At 43.8% G+C, this 17213-nt stretch overlaps 1 protein-coding gene across 2 annotated transcripts; it reads right to left on the bottom strand.

Moving 5' to 3' along the window:
* Window positions 1–394: 394 nt before the first annotated feature.
* nadk2 (NAD kinase 2, mitochondrial) lies at window positions 395–15866 on the bottom strand. Of its 2 annotated transcripts, none has more exons than XM_056290524.1 (12): window positions 14999–15866; window positions 14802–14890; window positions 14608–14696; window positions 8589–8670; window positions 6002–6085; window positions 5092–5231; window positions 4824–4917; window positions 4523–4618; window positions 2018–2073; window positions 1193–1246; window positions 966–1089; window positions 395–864 (listed from the first exon to the last, which is right to left on the bottom strand). In XM_056290524.1, exons 1-12 carry the CDS (start codon window positions 15185–15187, stop codon window positions 726–728), a joined length of 1236 nt encoding a protein of 411 aa, XP_056146499.1. In that variant the 5' UTR covers window positions 15188–15866; the 3' UTR covers window positions 395–725. The 2 variants fall into 2 exon arrangements, with proteins under 2 accessions (XP_056146499.1, XP_056146500.1); XM_056290525.1 differs by having other exon boundaries at window positions 4526–4618.
* Between the last annotated feature and the right edge of the window lie 1347 nt (window positions 15867–17213).

Raw genomic sequence — 17213 nt, 5'->3', positions numbered from 1 at the left:
TTCGAGTCCCTGTGTTACCTACGGCTTGGTCAGTCGTCCCTACAGACATAACTGGCTGTGTCTGCGGGTGGGAAGCCAGATGTGAGTATGTGTCCTGGTCGCTGCACTAGTTAGTGCCTCCTCTGGTCGGTCTGGGCACCTGTTGGGGGGGGGGGGGGGGGATAGCATGATCCTTCCATGCACTACATCCCCCTGGTGAAACTCCTGTGTCAGGTGAAAAGAAGCTGCTGGTGACTCCACATGTATGGGAGGAGGCATGTGGTAGTCTGCAGCCCTCGCCAGACCAGCAGAGGGGGTGGAGTAGTGACTGGGAAGGCTTGGAAGACTGGGGTAATTGGCCAGATACAATTGGGGAGAAGAAAAAAAAGAAAAGGGGGGGGAATAAAAAAAAAAAACATGTTAAATTCAAAGAAGTTATTTTAATGTTTCTCCAAATTGCCACGTGATACAGCAACTCTGGCATTATTTTTGTGTTCAGCTTGACATTGTCTCTCATAATCTCTTCATTTCTTTTCAGGAAGCAAAACTTTTGAAAAAAATGTGTCGTCCAGTGAACAGGCTTGGGAAAACAGCAATGCACAAAGTCAAATATTATTACCATGTGTAAGTGGTGTACGTGTCTAGCTGGTATACATTTCATTTAGTATGCACAAGGAAGTAATGCAACAGTGTGGCTGAGCATGTCATTTCCCAAAGTTCTTTTCAGCTCACGACACCTAATCGCCTCAGTTTTCAAGAAGCAACGTCCGCAGTTGATCCTCCTCACTCATGCTGATTGTTGCTATGGCACCATCATTAAACTCGAACGACGTCCCGCCATCAACCACCATGCACGCATCCCAACAACGTGAGCGTACACACACCCTGAAAGCCAAAAAACAAATAAACACAAATGATTTCCTCACAGCTCCTGAATATTTTCATGATTATTTTGCTTAATCTTCAGGAATAAACACACGGCTCACTTGTTTGCGAAACCTCTTTGGCGGCTGCTAGAGAAGACTCTATTGACAATGGGCTCCCTGATGCTGAAGAACAGCCGCCTCTCCTCTGGACTGAACACCAGCGACTGATTGTATTCCTCGGTAACTGCAAACAGAAACAACATATTTTCTCTCACAAATACTTCGCCATTGGAAGTGAACTCGACTAGTCAGACGCAACACCTCTCACCACAATGACGGGAACTCACCTTTTTCAATAAATGCGTGGTTGAGTGGAATATCAAGGCCAGTTTGTGACTTTCCTGAGGAGAGACACATTTCAATCAAAGTGAGGTATTTCTACAGCCTCCTGCAGACTGTGTGGTTTTACTGCAGGCCACACTGTGCGATGTGGCTCTAAACTCAGGTACGACATCAAGTGTGATGTGTGTAGACTGTACGATGATAACACTACTGAATCACAGGCTACGACGCAGGTCCATAAAAACATCATCAGCGTGCATGCCGCATCAGCGCGTCATCAATCTATGCCGCTGGTAGAGCAACATGACGCCAAGCAGGAATCCAGTCCTTTTAATGGTCGCCGCAGCTCATTTTGTTGCTCGTTTTGTTGAATCCATGGCATTTGGGTCACAGATGCTAACAGTGTGTTTGTTTGTGTTTAGCGCCAGCAATATTTCTGTGTGGCGTTGATCAGTGCGTCATGTCCCGCTGCATTTCTATTGGTTGGTTAGTAGACGTAGGTCGTAGCCGCAGTCACATTGTGAGATGGTCATCCTACATTTCTGACACTGTCAGACTTTTGTCCCAGGTTGTCTTCGGTCACAAGACCGTCATAACGGCCGTGTTTGAACCTGTCTCACAGTGCGACGTAGGGCCACCGTTTTGGAGCCACGACCAAAGATATCACCACATCATCTGTCGTCTGAGACGGCCCACATCACACAGTCTCTAGGAGGCTTAAGAGACAAAGCTGGTTGATCTTACACTTTACTTTAGTTTAAGTTGACAATGTCACCTGGGGAACCACATGAAAGCCTGAATGGAGCCCGGCAGAAGGAGAAGAAACCTACCTATCTTCAGAACGTCTGCCACAGCTTGTTCAACAAGCTTGTTGATATTGTACGACCTATGACATGATGAGAAGTTAGTTAAACGGCTGATTTGGTAAATATCAGTCCAACTAAGGATTTTCTGAGCAAGGTTAAAGTAACATGATGCAAAAGGCCACAATTATTGCCCTGGTTTAAGTCTGTGATGTCTATGCAAAGACAAATAACACAAAACACCAGAAACTAAAACCAGCATAATGAGTAAACGTGTGTGTTTCTGAACGGAGAAGGATATTCAGTATGTCACAGCGTGCAGTTAAAATATTAGTGTGTAAATCCTCCACTCTGACAGGAGCAAGGGTGTCCATTTACATACATTGGTGCTATGTTTTTCAGCATCTCATTTAATAAAGTTTTGCTATTCAAAAATCATTTTTAAAGCTGCTACAAGTTAAAAGGAAACAAGTCAATTAAGTCATTTGCAAAAAAGTAAAACAAAACACCATTATGATAGTCAGGAAAATGATGTCTAATACTTAAAATATTCCCTAGTGCTGACATGTAATTTAAACCTGCTGTTGAGCTTCAGTTATTTCTATTATATGCAGCGCTGTGAAAAAGTATTTGCCCCCTTCCTGTTTTCCTCTATTTCTGAATGGCCTCACATCTTCATACAAAATGTCACGTAAGACAAGCAGAACCTGAGTAAACACAAACCCAGCCACCCAGGATGCACAAGCCATGACATTCTTAGTGCCGGTCCCAAGCCTGGATAAATGGGAGGGATGCATCACGAAGGGCATCCAGCATACAACCTTTGCCAAATCAAATATGCGGATCATAAATCAGGGTTTTATACTGGATCAGTCGAAGCCTGGTTTACCAACGACCACCATCGGAACTGTTGGCCAGCAAGGAAACTATGCTACTGTTGGGCGAAGGAGGAGAAGAGGGGGAAGGCATGTCCAGAGGCAGCGAGAGAGGACGAAGGGTAGGAGTGTGGAGGTGACAGTCGGAACGTTGAATGTTGGCACTATGACTGGTAAAGGGAGAGAGCTGGCTGATATGATGGAAAGAAGAAAGGTAGGCATACTGTGTGTGCAAGAGACCAGGTGGAAGGGGAGTAAGGCCAGGAGTATCTGAGGTGGGTTCAAACTCTTCTAACATGGTGTGGATGGGAGGAGAACGGGGTAGGGGTGATTCTGAAGGAAGAGTATGTCAAGAGTGTGCTGGAGGTGAAGAGAGTGTCAGATAGAGTGGTGAGTATGAAGCTGGAAATTGAAGGTGTATTGATGAATGTTTTCAGTACATATGCCCTGCAAGTTGGGTGTGAGATGGAAGAGAAAGAAGAATTCTGGAGTGAGTTGGATGAAGTGGTGGAGAGTATACTCAAGGAGGAGAGAGTTGTGATTGGGTCATTGTCCTGCTGCATAACCCAATCACACTTCAGCTTGAGATCGCAGACTGATGACTGGAGATTCTCCTTCAGAAATTTCTGGCAGAAACCAGAATTCATGGTTCCTTCAAAGATGGCAAGTCTTCCAGGCCCTGAGGCAGCAGCGCATCCCCACACCATCACACTACCAACCACCATGTCTGACTGTTGGTAATGATGTTCTAACTGTGAAATGCTATGTTTGCTGTCTTCCAAAAAGTTCCACTTTTGAGTTGTCTGTCCACATAACATTATCCCAAAAGGCTTGGGGGTCATCAATGTGCTTTTTTGCAAATATGAGACCAGCACTAATGTTTTCTTAGTGAGCAGTGGTTTACGCCTTGTAACTCTCCCATGCATTCTATTTTTGCCCAGTCTCTGTGATTGTCGAATCATTATGGCCTTAGCTGAGGCTAGAAAGGCCTGCAGTTCTTCCGATGTTTTCCTGGGGGGTTTTTTTTGTGACTGGATGAGTCGTCAGTGCACTTTGGAAGATTTTTGGTAGGCTGGTCACTCTTGGGAGGACTCACTACTGTTCGAAGTTTCCTCCATTTGGAGACAATGGGTCTCACCATGGATCACTGGAGTCCCAGAGCCTTCGAAATGACTTCATAACCCTTTCCAGACTGATTAATCCCAACTTTTTTTCTCATCTCTTCTGGAATTTCGTTTGATTGAAGCATAGTGTGCTGCTTGTAGAGACCTAGCCTACGTCACACTGACAGCAAGGCTCTACATGAGTCAAGTTTAGATTCAACAGGACTGGCAGTAATCAAGCCTGGGTGTGTCTGCTCTAACTGAATAGAATGATCAATTAAATTTGGTTAAATGGTTAGTTGAGTAACTAAGGGGACAATTACTTCTTCACACAGGGTCAGCTGGTGTTGGGTAACTTTTTCCTTGAATATAATTATCATTCAAAAACTAAATTTTGTGTTTATTCGGGTTCTCTTTATCTAATATTACATTTTGTATGAAGATCTGAAACAATTAACTGGACAAATTTACAGAAATAGAGGAAATCAAATCAGGAAGGGGGCAAATACTTGTTCACAGCACTGTATGATATTGTATGAGTACTGTATGAGTACCACGCTTTAGATCCAGTTCCTGTGCATATGCTGAGTCCTGAGCTCTTCTGTTTCTCCCACGGACCATCATCCACTGAGATCTCGTAGTAGGAAGCCCTATGAAGCACATTAAGATGGGGTTTGAAGGATTTACACTTTACTGTGTGCTGGACAGAGATTCTTTTATGGGCACTACAGAGATGGACTGGGATGGTTGTGAAAGTGCTGGAGGTTATGAAGTGCTTAACATGGATGCACAAACAGAAAGACAGTCAGTTATTTCAGGACAGATTTAACAAGCAACATCATATGCAAAGGATACCTGGAAGACAGAGATTCTCCGATGAAGATTTCATTGAGGCTTCTGACAGGAAGGAGATTTGGTTTGGAGAGGCTGTCATTTAATGTTCCTGCCCCTGAAAAATATGAAAATTATTCACAATGCATCAATTTCAACTTAGCTTTGTTAATAGTGGGTAAATGTACTTTCATTTCTACTTTAAAACTACTGAGGTCCAGAATAATAAAACGAGAACAAGCGCAGACAGAAAGACTGAGAGGGCTGCAGGTGACATGAGGGTAGGGCATACCCCGCTGACCGTCCATAGTGGTGATGCGGTGGGCCTGGTTGTGCTCCTCCAGGCTCATTTGCTGTTCATGCAGGTCCACTGGGGTAGGATTTATTCCTGTTCCCTCCAAATGCAGACGGATCCTCTGGCGCCACAGCCACCTAAACAAGGTGAAGAGAAGGTGGAAATGAAGAAGGGAGGAGGAGAGAGAAATAAATAAGCTGTAAAATAATACTTGAAGTTAGGCAGTATATGGAAAATCAACGAGAAATGTCTAGAGAAGTTAAGGGAGATATTTTACAAATATCACAGTAAAATAACAGTAGGCATTAACATCTTTGGGAACATCCATCCATCCAGTATCCAAACCACTTATCCTGCTGTCAGGGTCGTGGGGATGCTGGAGCCTATCCCAGCAGTCACTGGGCAGCAGGTGGGGAGACACCCTGGACAGACAACCAGGCCATCACAAGGCCCACGCCCACGCACGCACACACGCAAACACACACACACACACACACACACACACACACACACACACACACACACACACACACACACACACACACACACACACCTAAGGACAATTTAGTATGGCCGATTCACCTGACCGACATGTCTTTGGATTGTGGGAGGAAACCGGAGCCCCCAGAGTAAACCCATGCAGACACAGGGATAACATGCAAACTTCAGACATAGGACGACCCCCAAGGTTGGGCTACCCCGGGGCTTGAACTTAGGACCTTCTTGCTGTGAGGCGACCGCGCTAACCACTACGCCACCGTGCCGCCTCTTTGGGAACAATTGTTCACATTTGTTCATCAGCAGATGCAACAGTTAAACATGTGTACAGAGCATCTGATCTGCATGAACATCAGCCTCACTGTAACGGACAGTAGGGACCTTCACGGCTCTAAAAGTAGACACAAACCTGAACTCCCCCCGACAGAGTTTCTTCAGTGCCTCTGTGAAGGCATATGTGTAGCGTACAGGCAGACACAGGTGCCCCTCTGACCTTGAGATGGAGAGAGAAATTAAAGTGATTCTACTGCTTCCATGAGGACGCTTATATAGAAATGATGAGGAGCTACAGAAGTCGCTGAACTTAAACCCAACAGGAGTTTCCTTCTCCAGGAAACACATAATTTCACTTGTTAATGTTTCATTTAAGATTGATACATGGCCATTACTAATTGATTAAGTACGTCAAAATAAGCAATTACATTTACCAACTTGGTCCTGACTTTAAAAGTCTTAATTCTACAAAAAGAGTGGGCACAAGGTCAATGTTAAACAGAAGAACAATGATGTTAAGGTGCAGTCAGGGACAAAACAATACACCATAGTTCTTGATGTTTAACTGGTTAAAATACTGTTGAATTAATTAAGAGTTTAGCTACAAAGCTTCACCAGAGCAGGTGACAACATGTTAAACTCCATGACTACATGTTTCTTATATGCAATGCACAATAGGACTCAAAGCTGACTTGTCTATTATGTAGTTTTGTACCTTCGTTTTTTTTTTGTTGTATTTTTCCCCCTTATTCTTCCAATTGCATTTTGGCCAATTACCCCACTCTTCTGAGCCATCTTGGTCTCTGCTCCACCCCCTCAGCTGATCCCGGGAGGGCTGCAGACTACCACATGCCTCCTCCCATACATGTGGAGTCACCAGCCGCTTCTTTTCACCTGAAACTGAGGAGTTTCACCAGGGGGACGTAGCGCGTGGGAGGATCACGCTATTCCCCCCAGTTCCCCCTCCCCCCGAACAAGTGCCCCGACCGACCAGAGGAGGCGCTAGTGCATTGACCAGGACACATACCCACATCCGGTTTCCTTCCCACAGACACAGCCAATTGTGTCTGTAGGGACACCTGACCAAGCCGGAGTTAACACAGGGATTCAATGCCGCGATCCTCGTGTTGGTAGGCAATGGAATAGACCGCCTCGCTACCTGGATGCCCCCCTTTGACTTCTTTTTAAGAAATCGCATTTTTTTCAACACAGTTCTAAATTGTTTATACTGATGATTCAACTGGGAGAGTTTCGGCACCATGTGACTGTTAGAAATGCTTCAGCGGCCAGTTACTTGACACAGTCTATGGGAAAATGAATGAGACCTTTTCTTCCGGGGAGCAAGGACCCTAGATACAACTTCACCCACTTTCTGGCCGTGTTTTTTTACACTGTGTATCCAACAACGAGGACAGAAATCCAAGCAAGATCGCAAATGCAATTCGAGCACAAGTACAGGGTAGCTCTGTGCCAGCAAGAGTTGACTTGAGTGTACATTTACAGTTTTGAATGAGTGCAGAGCAAATCTGTGCAAAAGCAGCTGGATTTGATCGTGAGGACAGGCCAACAGCATTGGACATCTCTACGTAAGCATAAGAAAGTGTGCTCTTGAACTGAAAAACCTTGCTCTTGATATCAGGCCATAAGACGCTAGGGCATGGCATTCTACTTCAGCACTGCCCCCTTCATTCCCTCTACTCCACCTAAACTTGTTCTTCATCGCTTCTTTCCTCACTATTTTCAAATGTGAGTGGGTGAAAACAGGCTGAAAACAAAGGTTTAAGTTAGAAGGGTTTAATTAAGAACTCTTTACGTTCTTAATTAAAGGCTATCTTTTGGGGGCATCCAGGTAGCATAGCGGTCTATTCCATTGCCTACCAACACAGGTATCAGTGGTTCGACCCCCCGCGTTACCTCCGGCTTGGTCGAGCGTCCCTACAGACACAATTGGCTGTGTCTGCGGGTGGAAAACCAGATGTGGGTTTGTGTCCTGGTCATCGCACTAGCGGCTCCTCTGGTCGGTCGGGGCACCTGTTCTGGGGGGGGGGGATAGTGTGATCCTCCCATGCGCCACTTCCCCCTGGTGAAACTCCTCACTGTCAGATGAAAAGAGGCGGGTGGTGACGCCACATGTATGGGAGCAGAAATGTGGTAGTCTGTAGCCCTCCCCAGATTGGCAGAGGGGATGGAGCAGCGACCAGGACGGCTCGGAAAATAGGGTAATTGGGGGAAAAAAAGGGGGGGGGGGAATCCAAAAGAAAAACAAAAGCTATCTTTTGAACATGTTGTAGCAGGTTAATGTAGGAAAGCTCCATTTCGCTGATCCTGCCCAAACAGCCTTCGCACTTCTATTCTTGTTACACTGATGACATCAGCCTATTTCTTAATTATTTCAATATAATTTTAATTGAGAAACATTTTATGTTGTATTCTATATTTTGTTTTTTTAAAGGTTGACAATTACTAACACTTCCTACTATATCCATTAAAAATTACATTCCTAATGGCAATAATAATAATAATTTTTAAAGGTACAGTTTTCATATTTGAATGTTTGAAAATTAATGTTTAACATAATTTTCATTACTGTTCTGTGAAAGAAGAATCCTAAGATGAAAATTCGACATACTGATGCATGATACCCGGAATATCAGCTGTTATATCTGTTCATTAACACATTAAATTGTTCTGCTACATCACAAAGAGCTTGTTGTGTGTTTTACCTTTCAGGGTCTGTGTTAACACCCACAACTGGTTTATCCTTGCTGAAAACCTTACTGGCAACAAGTAGCATTGTCCCATCACCTAACAAAAATTGAAGACATCAGTCAGAATTTGCATATCATATCTAGACACATCCTTTATAGTCTAAAGTAGAATTTTTTTTTAATAGGCTAAAAATCACCATATTTTCCAGCTAGTGTTGAGGGATCAGTGGGTTCCTTTAAGTTCGGTTAAATTTTGGTTCAGTTTTGGAAAAAAGTGTTGATTTCCATTTCAGACTTTTTGTTTACTTTGACTATGACCAGTAAAATTGTTTTGGAAAAAGATATCCACTGTTCAGTTGAGAAGGACATTTAAAATTCCAAATAGTGTAACGTGCACGGATAAGCAGACATGTTGGCCCTTGGCTAACGAGTCGGACCCTTTAGTCGACTGGTTAACGTTGGCGCTTGCGGTGTGGGAGCCCCAGGTTCGCGTCCTGGCTGTGGCAATTCGCGGGGATGCGAATCCCGAAGGAAGGGGGCAATGTAACGATCACGGATGAATAGGTTCGGTAGCCCTTGGCTAACGGGTCGGACCCTTTAGTCGAGCAGTTAGCGATGTCGCCCGCGGTGCGGGAGATAGGGGTTCGCATCCTGGCTGTGGCAGTTCCCGTGGTTGCCCCCCAAATTCGATGCAATAGTGAATAATATTTTACTGATATTATATTTTGCACCGCGTTTGTGTACAGTGAATAATAATTTTACTGATATTATATTTTGCACCGCGTTTGTGTATAGTGAATAATAATTTCACTGATATATTTTGCACCGCGTTTGTGTAGTGAATAATAATTTTACTGATATATTTTGCACTGTGTTTGTGTATAGTGAATAATAATTTTACTGATATTATATTTTGCATTACGTTTGTGTATAGTGAATAATAATTTTACTGATATTATATTTTGCCCTGCGTTTGTGTGTAAGGGAATAATAATTTTACTGATATTATATTTTGCACTGCGTTTGTGTGTAAGGGAATAATAATTCTTAATGCCCAAGCTACAGAAGGCCTTACTAAGGCTCCACTTACAAAAATATTAAAAGTTATACAAAGATTGAAAAAGCAATCTACTCATACTGGACCCTCGTGCACGACCGCTGGCAATATTGAATGCATGTTTTCGAAAAGCTCGTAGACTACTTTACACAGACAGCAAAATAATTGCCGACCATGTAGTCAACGTTTCAGTACTGCTTTAGCAAAGATGGTTACTGGTAAACCTTTTTAAATGGGAAATATGAACTCTGGCTTGTGATGTTCGCTCTGCTCCAGTGTACCGTACTATAACTGACAGGAATACAAGTTTTCTCAAAAGCCAACAAAGAGACAGAGTAACAAAGCACCGGGTCCGGATATGTGTGGCTGCAGCAGACAATACTCCCCGAAAAGTTTTAAGAAATGTCATGAATAAAGTTTATTTGCAGGCTTAATGCCTCTATAAATGAGATCATCCCGGTTTTATCAGGTACAAGGTTTAGTACTACACCATACCCATCCCAGAGGTGGATGCACTGGTACAGTTGTCTCTTTGTAGTACATTAACATATACTTCTTCTTTCTTAGACAGTGGTCTTTTATGTAATGTGTAATGTCCTGTCTTTCATCTGGCCCCTGAGTTTGAAATAAAGGTTTATGACCAACGTAGTTATTGCAGTGCTTAACTGTGTGGAATATCTCACTTTTGAAACCAGTTTTTGTCAAGCTAGACATTGCAAGGCATACTGCTGCCCTCCGCAGTCAATAGTAAAAGCAAAACCGTATGCATTGTCATCCTCATCTTCAAGCTCTGGGAAAATAAACACAAAAGTAAACATTAGCCACATTTCCATGTTTCTATTAAATTAATTGATCCCAATGAATTATTTTTTCTAAACATCGAACGTAAAGAAAAAGTACAACTGCTCAGCACTGCATTTAATTCATGAATCCAGATGCTACAAGATTCAGTCCATTACGCTAGATGGTTTTGCCTGTTTTCTCCTCTGGCCCAGACTTGAAGCACAGGCATAATCACTATTTTACCTCTCTGAAATCTTGTTGGTGCCCCACAAGTGATGCCTTTTACTGGTCTGTGGAACATACTGCCTCTGTGAGAATTTTCAGAAAAACTAAACACACAAACTCTAAGGAAGGACAAAAGGGCAAGTAAAAAAGTGATAACCGGGGGGATAAAATTACAAACCCCAATTCCAATGAAGTTAGGACGTTGTGTAAAACGTGAATAAAAACAGAATACAATGATTTGAGAATCCTTTTCCACCTATATTCAATTGAACATTTAATGTTCAAACTGCTAAACTTTATTGTTTCTTTTTGCAAATATTCACTCATTTTGAATTTGATGCCTGCAACATGTTCCATAGAAGCTGGGACAGGGGCGACAACAGACTGGGAAAGTTGAGGAATGCTCAAAAAACACCTGTTTGGAACATTCCACAGGTGAACAGGTTAACTGGGAACAGGGGAGTGTCATGATTGGGTGTAAAAGGAGCATCCCCGAAAGGCTCAGTCGTTCACAAGCAAGGATGGGGCGAGGTTCACCACTTTGTGAACAACTGTGTGAGCAAATAGTCCAACAGTTTAAGAACAACATTTCTCAACGTACAATTGCGATGAATTTAGGGATTTCATCATCTCCAGTCCATAATATCATCACAAGATTCAGAGAATCCGGAGAAATCTCTGCACGTACACAGGAAGACCGAAAACCAACATTGAATGCCCGTGACCTTTGACCCCTCAGGCGCCACTGCATTAAAAACCGACATCATTGTGTAAAGGGTATTACCACGTGGGCTCGGGACCACTTGGGAAAACTATCATCAGTTAACACAGTTCGTCACTACATCTACAAGTGCAAGTTAAAACTCTACCATGCAAAGCCAAAGCCAGATATCAACAACACCCAGAAACCCCGCTGGCGTCTCTGGCCCGAGCTCATCTGAGATGGACTGACGCCAAGTGGACAAGTGTGCTGTGGTCTGACGAGTCCACATTTCACATTGTTTTTGGAAATCATGGATGTCGTGTCCTTCGGGCTAAAGAGGAAAAGGACCATCCAGATTGTTATCAGCGCAGAGTTCAAAAGCCAGCATCTGTGACGGTATGGGGGGTGTTAGTGCCCATGGCATCATGGGTAACTTGCACATCTGTGAAGGCACCATTAATGCTGAAAGGTACATACAGGTTTTGGAGCAACATATGCTGCCATCCAAGCGACGTCTTTTTCAGGGATGTCCCTGCTTATTCGCAGAATTTGCAAATCATTGTATTCTGTTTTTACGCAACGTCCCAACTTCATTGGAATTGGGGTTTGTAGAATAAATATTGGTCGTGCCTTCATACAGTTGAGGCACATAAGGGAGCAGCAGTAACATACATCCACTAGACTCCCACTTTCCACCTAGTTTTAGCCTAGACAGCACATATCTTTTTTTTTTTATTTTGATATACTTTATTTTCCCTGTGAGGAAATTCTGCTCTGCATGTAACTCATCCTAGCTGTGTAGCTAGGAGCAGTGGGCAGCCACCGTGCAGCACCTGGGGACCAACTCCAGTTCATCTTGCCATGCCTCAGTCAGGGGCACAGACAAGAGTATTAACCCTAACACTCATGTCTTTTTGATGGTGGGGGAAACTGGAGCGCCTGAAGAAAACCCACCGCAGACACAGGGAGAACATCCAAACTCCACACAGAGGACGGCCTGGGATGACCCCCAAGGTTGGACAACCCCGGGGTTCGAACCCAGGACATTCTTGCTGTGAGGCAACAGCGCTAACAACTGCGCCACCATGCCACCCTCTATATGTGTGTGTGTGTGTGTGTGTGTGTGTGTGTGTGTGTATATATATGTGTGTATATATATAAAACTTCTGTCGTCATGCAGCTCTCTATACTGGGCTGATGTAACAACTTAATTCAGTGTCTCCCTAGACAATGTCTTAGCCAAGGTGGTGAGTCATACGCTATTACAGTTTACACCTTATATTACTATACACAATGGCAACCAATGTATGGGTAGGGCTGTCAAAATTGGCCAAAAACTGATGTTTGATTTTTCCTTCTAAAAAAAAACACACATTGGTTCGAACCCATTCAAATATATTTTTGCACATTATGTCCATAAGAGGGCAAACCAATACGAGACATAACTACTTGTATAGGTATGTTTATTTCAACGTAAACATGTCTTTTAAAAGATCTACATACGTACACATTACAAAATAAACATCTAAAATAATGTCCTACCATAAAACCTCATTTAAAGACCATACAGACATCTGCCTGTCTCTGTCTGCACCGTGGTTGATTGCTGGAGTGAGAAATGAGAACGTGCTGTCTGTCTCTCAGCGTGAGATGAATGATTCATAATTGATGTTTTATTCGAGAGCCTATTTTTATACAGATGAGGTAATGTTCATACTGGTTCAAATAAACAGTTTGATAGACAGAACTCTCTAAAGCCCAGCCCATCAACTGTAGTGATCGGTTTCATGTCCTTACATATGAATGAAGTAAGTTTCTTCCTGCAAACCTCTTGTTGGCTGCAGATAGCGAGCTTGTGGCAGGTGGTGTAAGTTATGAGTGGAGATGTGGCTGTTTGGGTGGTGTTCCGGACATCAGGCAGTGCTTTTTTGGGTGCATATTTTAGAGATGTGCCCTCAGGTTACTAGTGGTGGAATGGTAAGCTAACTGTAGCTTATAGCTTGCATATGACTTTATCTCAAGGTTCCACAATTTTTCCATTTTCTCACCAAAATCTGAAGTTCTTTCCAAACGGGACTTTTTAGACTGTTCAGAGTGAAAATCACTCTGTCTGCAGCCGAGCTGGTTTGTGAACTCTCTGCCGTCTTTACCACACGGTTGTTGTTGAATTATTCACTTGTCTCAGCTTGACCTACATTTCATTTTCAACCACTGGAAGTGATGTTGTGTGACTCCTGTCCGTCATGCAGAGTATTTGGTGCAGCGGCCAAGGCTCTCACGAGAATTCACAAGGCAGACAGCCACGGTAGTGCTGCTATTTTTCATAGACGAATATTAATTTTACTGGTGGCCTGTCCAGGGTGTCGCCCCGCCTGCTGCCCAATGACTGCTGGGATAGGCTCCAGCATCCCGCGACCTCGATTGGGATAAGCAGCTTGGATAATGTATGGATACTAATTTTCACACCAGAGTGTCTTTTTTTTTTTTTTTTACAATTCGGTTAAATATTCGAATTTGGAATATTCATTGACAGCCCTAATGGGTAATGAGGTAAAAATGTGGGGAAGTTGCCATCTGCAGCCAAAGAAACCCTTACCCTGCACTCACACCAAAAGCATCATCAGTGACAGCAGACATTCTACAACAGGGGTGGGTAATCTTATCCAGAAAGGGCCGGTGTGGGTGAAGGTTTTTGTTCCAACCAAGCAGTTACACACCTGATCCCACTAATCAACCAGTAGAGCCTTTGCTGAGGAACTTGATTAGGAGACACAGGTGTATAACTTCTTGGATAGAACAAAATCTTCACCCACACTAGCCCTTCTGGATAAGATTGCCCACCCCTGCTCTAGAGGCTAGCTGCTTGCTGCCAGCCTTTTAGCAGTTGTCACCAAAGGGGGGGGGGGCAGGTTTTCCGCAGACAGCAAGTTTATTTCTGCTTACTGGGTTATCAGGTTGGTAGTAGAGATTTTACGGAGGGAAGAAATCCGTCTGCAACTGGTTGCTGCTTCAGTGCCTCATTGCTAATCTCAGCTCAACTTCAGGTGTTGCTCTGGGAGCTGTCATCACCCTACTTGGCACAAACCATGTGATGGCTGCTCCTCATTGCCAGCTTTCACAGAAATTTGCCGGCTGCTGTTATTGCTTATGACACGTGCGTCATGTTTGCAGGGCAATGTGCAAACAAAGTTGAATAGTGGGACTTTAATGCCTGGGAAAATATATTTTCTTCAAAAATAAGAAGTAACAAGTTGATGATTCCCTACCTCCAGCAGAGATGATAGTATCTGCCCACCGCACAACTTCTTCATCATATTCTCCTCTTTTCACAACTCGCACTTCAATACCTTCACTCCTAAACAACACAAACACACAATCATAACACATTCATAGTAAATAATAGACGTTTCCTAATGATTTATCCGACCATGGATTATATAATGTCACGACAGTTCCTTACTGCAGACTTTCCACAATGTGTTGGACACTGCGAGTGTGGATGTTGTGTCTCTCCAGAAGACCACTGTAGCTGGAGCCCTTCATAGCGAGCTGTGAAGCACAAACAGGTGAAAGGGGAACTTGGTCGCTCCTCAACAGGTTCAACAAGAAGGCTAACTAGATGTCAAGAGAATGCCTGCAATACTTAGGAATTCTTACCAGCTGCTTTAAGTCCTCTTCGGACAGACCTGCGTAGCGATATCGCTGCTGTTCGAACTCATATCTCGTAGTTTTCGTTACAACCGCGACTTTCGCTGGTTTGAATCCGCCGTCTGGTTGTGATGCAATGTTTCTAAGCGTTTTTTGGAACAGCCGGAGGCGATTGACTGAATTTCCATATGATAGCATGACAGATTGGTTCCCAAGGCACAATTCTACTACTGAATGACGACTCACTGTTTATAACTGATTTAAAAAAAAAAACCAAAAAAAAAACAAAAACACTTAAGCTCAACAGGTTTGCAAGCTAAGAACAGTGTCTGATACACATTACGTCACTGGCTGCCCAGCATGTATAGCCTCGGATAAGGACCTAATAATCATTGCGCAGAAATAAACCAATAGATTCCGAAATGTCGCACGCCCAGTTGTGGAGGAAGGTCAAGCGCACGCCGGGTCCGCTTCTGTCCATATCGCTGATCGCTTTAAAGCCCGGTCATTCAACAAACCTACCCTGAACAACAAACCTACCCCGAACAGCACAGAAACCAACACTAAGTTGGCAGCGACTTGGCGTAGGTTAGACGTCCCGTCACTGGGTTAGTCAACAAGCTAGTCAGCTAGCTAGGAGCTAGCAGCTAGCTCACAAGTCACTGGCGACGAAACCGCCACTACATACCACTAACAGGCTCTCAGAACATATATCCCATCCGAACCGCGGACAGTCACACTTGTCAGTCCCACATGACTTGTTACGTGCGGGTATCGAACAACAGATAGTTATGCGAATAAATTAAAACACGAGGACAGTATAGCTACACGGGTAGGCGCTTCTGGGCATTTCGTCGCACGTACACCACCACGCAAGAATCCCTGACCGGAAAGACGCATGACGTATTTTGAAAGGGGCGGGGCCAACATGTTCGGTCTAACCAAAACAAAAAAGCTCATTTTAAGTTACGAGGCGAATTTAATATGCTGCATATAACACAAACTCTGGCACTGTAAAATTTAATCTTTAATCACATTTTGCCACATAGAAACTACATTAAAGAGGATATCGTGAAACCAAAATAGTCGTTGCTTTATTCACTGCTAGAGGCGGCAATAGTAAAGTCATGTCAATGCATTATACATCATTATATTGTAAAAACTGCGGGAAATTAGAGACAACACGACTGACAACACGAACGCGTGTCGTTCATTTTTTTTCACACGCCCCCTGAGGAAACATGGCGCTGCGTTACCATGGGAGGGCCAAATCATGTCATGCATGCCAAGCCAGGGGCCAACACGTCCGTTTTTGTTTTTTTTATTATTCCATTAAGCAAGCAAAACTTGTTTTATGTACAGATGGTGTTGTTGCTGCCGTCATTATTATTATCATTACTGTTATTATTATTATTATTATTATTATTAATAGTAGTAGTAGTCCAGTTAATTTTATTTGTAAAGGGCAATATCACAAATTACAAATTTGCCCCAAGGGGCTTTACAGTAGTAATAATAATAATAATAAATGAAACTTATATAGCGCTTTTCTAACACTTAAAGCCCTTTTACAATGAAGGGTGTGAAACGAGACAACAGATAAACACAACACAGACATACAGGGGTGGATGGGAAGGGGGACTACGAGAGGGAGAAGCGGCAGCCACACACGACGTCAGCAGTACTCTCCCACTGAGACGCATACAAAAGGAGAAGAAAAACAAACATCATAAATCACATAAATCACAGATGAAAGCAAGTCTGCAGAGGTGAGTCCTGATTAATCACCTGAATGTGGACAGATCGCAGCAGTGTCTGATGTGCTTGGGGAGGGAGTTCCAAGAGGAGGGAGAGGACGGCGGGGGGGGGGGGGGGGCACGAGAAGGCAGTGGAGAAGAGGTGTGTCTTGAGATGGGATTGGAAGAGTGGGAGGGATCTTGAGTCTCTAATGATTTGGGGGAGTGAGTCCCACAGCCTGGGAGCTGCCCTAGAGAAGGCTCGGTCGCCAAAGCCGCGGAGGTTGGACCTGGGGGTAGAGAGAAGGGAGGCTGAGGTGGACCTGGGGGACCGAGAGGGTTGGTAGGGGGAGAGGAGGTCGGCGAGGTATGGGGGAGCCAGTTTGTGAAGGGCTTTATAAGTAAGAGCCAGGATTTTGTAATTGATTCGGTGGGAGATGGGTAGCCAGTGCATTGTGTTTAGGAATCACGCCAGGACACAGCGCTTT

The sequence above is a fragment of the Lampris incognitus genome, chromosome 12 (genome assembly GCF_029633865.1).
Source record: "Lampris incognitus isolate fLamInc1 chromosome 12, fLamInc1.hap2, whole genome shotgun sequence".
In the NCBI taxonomy this organism is placed as follows: domain Eukaryota; kingdom Metazoa; phylum Chordata; class Actinopteri; order Lampriformes; family Lampridae; genus Lampris; species Lampris incognitus.
The sequence above is the reverse complement of the archived record's forward strand: the minus strand, read 5'-3'. Positions and strand labels throughout refer to the sequence as shown.

What these genes read in the sequence shown, in the direction of transcription:
- nadk2 (XM_056290524.1), bottom strand. Translation starts at nt 15,187, where the DNA reads ATGCTATCATATGGAAATTCAGTCAATCGCCTCCGGCTGTTCCAAAAA. An exon ending in GTTAACACAGACCCTGAAAG is followed by an intron (nt 6,086 to 8,588) that starts GTAAAACACACA and finishes CTCCATCTCAAG; the next exon opens with GTCAGAGGGGCACCTGTGTC. An exon ending in GGCAGACGTTCTGAAGATAG is followed by an intron (nt 1,247 to 2,017) that starts GTAGGTTTCTTC and finishes GTCTCTCCTCAG; the next exon opens with GAAAGTCACAAACTGGCCTT.